This window comes from Mesitornis unicolor, unplaced genomic scaffold (genome assembly GCF_000695765.1).
Source record: "Mesitornis unicolor isolate BGI_N332 unplaced genomic scaffold, ASM69576v1 scaffold25048, whole genome shotgun sequence".
Lineage (NCBI taxonomy): Eukaryota > Metazoa > Chordata > Aves > Mesitornithiformes > Mesitornithidae > Mesitornis > Mesitornis unicolor.
In genome coordinates this window covers 12,406-17,359 of record NW_010204202.1, presented here as the reverse complement: position 1 = coordinate 17,359, position 4,954 = coordinate 12,406, and the positions used below count along the sequence as shown (strand labels likewise).

The 4,954-nt window shown below is 39.7% G+C and overlaps 1 protein-coding gene across 1 annotated transcript in view; it reads right to left on the bottom strand.

The window, feature by feature from the left end:
* The window catches only part of CDC27 (cell division cycle 27), a gene marked incomplete at its 5' end in the record, with an annotated part of 20,267 nt that overhangs the window by 4,903 nt on the left and 10,410 nt on the right, over positions 1 to 4,954 (bottom strand). The window contains 4 exons of the mRNA XM_010190985.1: positions 635 to 709; positions 2,424 to 2,552; positions 3,596 to 3,713; positions 4,340 to 4,548. Coding sequence (XP_010189287.1) covers positions 635 to 709; positions 2,424 to 2,552; positions 3,596 to 3,713; positions 4,340 to 4,548 — 531 coding nt within the window. The remainder of the gene's footprint in view (positions 1 to 634; positions 710 to 2,423; positions 2,553 to 3,595; positions 3,714 to 4,339; positions 4,549 to 4,954) is intronic.

Here is a 4,954-nt window from a genome sequence, read left to right as displayed (position 1 = left end):
CAGCAGGAAAGGACATCGAGGATGGAGACTTAGGAGCGTTCTGCAATTACTTCTTGTTCAGCACTGCTGATGAATCACTTTCTAACGTGTTGCAATATTGTGTGCTGTACTATTTTAATGGCTACACACACACAACCGACACTGCTGACTGATGGATGGACTATCCCTCAAAATTTCAAGGCTTTCCATTGATCACATCGTCGCTATTGTATTGAATCAAGTCTTGACAGAGTGCCATTTTCAGGGAATGATACATGGCTGTGTGTTTAACCACTCTCTCTTTTCAGTGAAGTATCTTTATCAGGATCAATTTCTTGCTTTTTAAAATTCATTACCATTCAAGTTAACCATGGTAAAATCAAAGTAGGCAAAGAGTAACACTGGCTTGGGTTATTTTTTCTTGGTTTGTTTTAAAGAGAGCTGAAGGCTGCTCCAGCAATAACCATCTTCTGCTTTTAAAGGCTGATACACCACAAAACTGTGAGCAGCAAGCCTTATTTAAAGCTTCAGGAATTTTTAGAATACTGCTCTAAACAGAAGCAGCTCGGTGACAGACATTGAGTTTTCTTATTAGGCAAACATTTCTGCAACAAAGGAAACCAGAGGTCTTACGATCACAGTTCGGTTTACCTACCTTTCCTATTAAAAAGTAAACAAGAGACTCTTTGGGAACAATCTGTTTCAGTTCTTCAAGTTCTTGTAAAGCAGACTGAGAAAGAAAAAAGCAGCATAGTAAGTACCAGTTACAGCATCACTCAACTGTGATTTAGCATTAACGTGAAAAAAAATAACCCATGCATTTCCATGCAGTCTATTCCGTCAAGAACAACAGTACAACCTCACGAGAAGCATCTAAGATTCCTTTTACATTAGTTTCTCATTTGAAGATTGCAGCACATTATAGCCCCATTGTTACAGAGCAAGTTTACTGGGTTTTGGTCTCCCACAACACAGCAAACAACTCTGACATAAAATGTCCTATCACTCCTAGCAGGGTAGAAGACAAGGAGCTGACAGTGTGGTTACAGCAGGTGCTTTTTCAGTGTATTTGGCTTCTGAAAAAGAACACTGATGTATTTTGTGCTGGATGTACTGCTCTCAAGCCTTTGCTTTTGAAAGGTTTTAGCTCTAGAGATGTATCTGTGGACTTCTACAAGTGATGACCGAGTTTATACTTCAAATTTGAAGTCCAAAATATTTAGTGAAACTTCTACTTTACTTTTAAACTAGTTGTTGCCACTGGAGCAATTTATTCTGCTGTGAGAGTAACCTGGCACTATTAATAAGTTCCACCTAAAAATATTTAGTCTGCACTTAGAGATCAACATTGGTTTTAGTTATAAAAAGTTCCCTTCAGCCTCCTAAAACTCATTCATGTGAGGACAATTGCAAGTTAGGGCTTGCTATATAAACGAAAGTATAAACCTACATTTATTTACCTGACACCAGCCAAATTTATCACACCACCAAAATTCCCTTATTACTAGTGCTAAAAACAAAAAACATTTCATTAAGTTTTATGTAGTTTATGTGAATGGTGTAGTTTTAGTCCTGCAAGTCTCAACCTGATAAAGAGTTGAGTCCTGAAGTTTTATTTCTTAAAACATCACTTCACCACGGCCAACAAGTTCCTTCAGTAGTGCAGGGCCAATAAGACAGACTATTAAATTTACTCTATTTTCCTCTTGTATTGTCTTCTGCTTTTGAATTTTACAATCAAGAAATGGGCAGGTCATCAAGTCTTTAATACATTTTCTATTTGATTGGTTCAGTCAGGAATCTAAGAGAAAAATGTCTACAATTCTACAAATTCCCTTCACATGTGCACACATGTTTCTGAAGCGAGGTTTCAAAAGCCAGACTGCAGCTTGTCTTCTGTGGCCAAAATAAGGCCAAAGGACAAGAGTCACTGGAAAGAGACTGTGGGAAGATCTTTGCTTATTCTAAACAGGGTGCAGGTCAGCAGGGGATCAGACCAGAACTGCATAGCTGCTTATTTTTCACTCGCTAACACAGCCTTTGAGGTAGCTGTAGTTAGTTATGGGACAGTTTGCTGAGCCTTTCTGTCAGTGATTCAGTATAAACTCATGATACAGCCACAGGCTGGTGACAGCTGCAATAATTTCCCTTACTTTTTCCAGTGTCAGACTAAAATAATAATAATTTTTTAAAAAGCATCACCTGTTGGCCCCAGATTTTATAACAATCAAAAAGTTTAACGTATTCCCTTTAACACGTTCCCTTCCCATGAAGCAAATGCTTCATTGTCAGCCTCTACAAGACAGGCCAACATCCCAGGCTTTTCCTGCAAGCCCCGATGCTACCCAGTGTTAATCTGCAAACGTTTGCTTCCAGTGCATCCCCACCCCCAGCTACAGCAATTTAAAGATAACTTACGGTTGCCTACATGTACCAAATCTTACCTTGTATTTTTCATTTGCAAACAATACAGAAGCTCTATGGAATTTGCATAGCGGGTTCTTGGGGTCAATGTTAATAGCTTTGTTTAAAGTATCCAAAGCCTTTTCCGATTTTTTCAGTGCATGCTGGACCTATTACAGAAAGAACAAACCATTTGAAAAGGGAAAATGCCAGCTCATCTGCCAGACAAGGACAAACCCATTTGACTGCATTTACATACATTCTGTTCTTTTAAAAAAATATATTATATTTGTCCAATTCTAGACCAGGTCTTAACAAGCTTTCTCACAGGAAGAAAACTGCACCACGTCTCATCTCTACCTCAAAACGTTCTCCCCACTCAGTGGCTTACAGAAGTCATTTAACCTTTGGCCAGGAGCAAACTCAATGCTTTCCTCTGTACATAAGTGAGAAGCAGCCACTACCCCTGTAGAATTTGACACAGCTTTGCTGCCACACAGAAGGCAAATGAATGCCAGCAGGTAGCCATCCATCACGCTTACACAGCCCGAAGTCACCACCATGAGCATCTGAGAACCATTTCTAAGGATCACAACAGCAGATGGATAAATGACCAACTTTTCAAATAGCCCTGTAAATCTAATTGAATGGATGGGGGCTGAAGTAGCTGCCTGCTACTTAAAACTCTGCTCGGCATGAAGTGGCCTAAGTTGTCACATCTGCAAGTGACTGGAATGAGGGCAACGAGGACGTACGGCCAGGACAGAAAAATACTGCACTGTGAAAGGTGACACAGGTACCTTGGCATTTTATAGAACTGGAAGTGCTGGTTCAAGGGCATGCAGTTAATAACCACTTAATTTTCTTACTGAAGTATAAAAAAAACCCCTATAAATACTCTGTTCACATTAATATCTGCACATAGGCTTGATTTTCACGTCACTACTATTTTGGCAGACTCTCAAACATGACCTGATAGTATAATTTCATTACTGGCTACAAGTAGTTTGGAGAGAGAGGAGGGTTTCTTTTCTGGCATATTAATGCTGTGATTATTCATTCACATGGCACTTAAGATCCACCAAGAGGTACTCTAAACTTGTTGGTTTGTTGGGGTTTTTTTGCTAGAAACATTCAGAATGACTTTCCTACTGCAAATAAAGTACAGAAGTAGATTAAAACACAAGGAAAGAGTTAAGTGGAATCTACTTACTACTCCAATGTGACACAGTAAGACTGAGCTCTGAGGATTGATATCAAGTGCTTTCTGGAAATGCATTTCTGCTAGACCGAATTTTTCCTGTTTGTAGTAAATCATTCCCAACCCATACCTGCAAGCAGAAAAACAATTCTATTAAGTGAGACCTCTCTCAACCAAACTGGCCTTTGTCAGTGAATATTACCTGGCAGAAATGGGCTATAGACTCGCCAACTCCATCCAGAGTCAGAAACTATTTCTTGTGGGGAAAAAGCCATGTATAAAGTTATGTTCTTCTTTCTTCTCAATTGAGTACTTTAAAGAATTGATATCTGACACACAGGAAGATAGACTGAACAGCTACAGGGTAAAAACCATGCAAAAGTTTCTCGAGGCTAAGTGTTTTACGCTAGCAGACCTAAATTTTACTGCTTTGTGTATTTTTCCCCACAGAAAAAGCTGTAAGAAACTGACTGTATCCTGAGGCATAAAGGGGAAAATCTCTCATCTGCCCAACTGCAACTGAAGAATGCATGAGGAGTGCTGCACAGAAGACCTAAATCCATGGGGTAATACAGCCAAGATCATCTGTGGAAACCAAAAAAGCTCCAGTTTCTTGCCCTCCATGTGGAAGTCACTGTTTAATAAACAGATGAGACCCACATCTTCAGAAACGATAGCAGCAGCAGCGTGTAGAAGATATTTCCCCAAAAGGAGGTCTGTATCATGTGCAAAGGAGGGGGATGAAGCAAAACTTACCATGCGTTATAGTGTCTAGGGTTGACTCTGATCGCGTTTCTAAAACAAGCTAAAGCTTTGTCTAGTTCTTCTGTTAACACAAATTCATGCCCCAACAGGGTGTAGGCATAAGCATAGTTTGGATCAACTTGGATGGCTCTCTGGAAGAACTTGATTGCAATGTCATGCTCCCGTTGCAAGCTGAAGCAGTTTCCTGCAGCGCACCAAGCCTAATAAAAACAGCATCGCAAAATTAGCACGCTTTTTACAACTCAGAGTGACTCAGTTCGAGCTGAACAGATTTTTCCATCTCGATTTACATAATTATATATAACTTCCTCCTAGCTGAAAAAATAACAACAACAAAACAGTTCAGTCTCATTCCCGAGAGGCAGATACCCTTAAACACATCCTATAGTTAGGAGAAGCTGAAATAAAGAAATGGAGAATCTAAGGACACCCAACAAGTTTGTGCCAATTAGACACTGATGACTAAAGCTTCTGAAGCTGTTAAAAATGCCAGAAATAAAACATCTTGGATATTTAAGAACAATGAAGGGGGAGACGGTACAGTGACTTTCACTCTTCAGCTCCCTCCAACTGACAAATCTGGAAACCTGCAGAACAACAACTTCA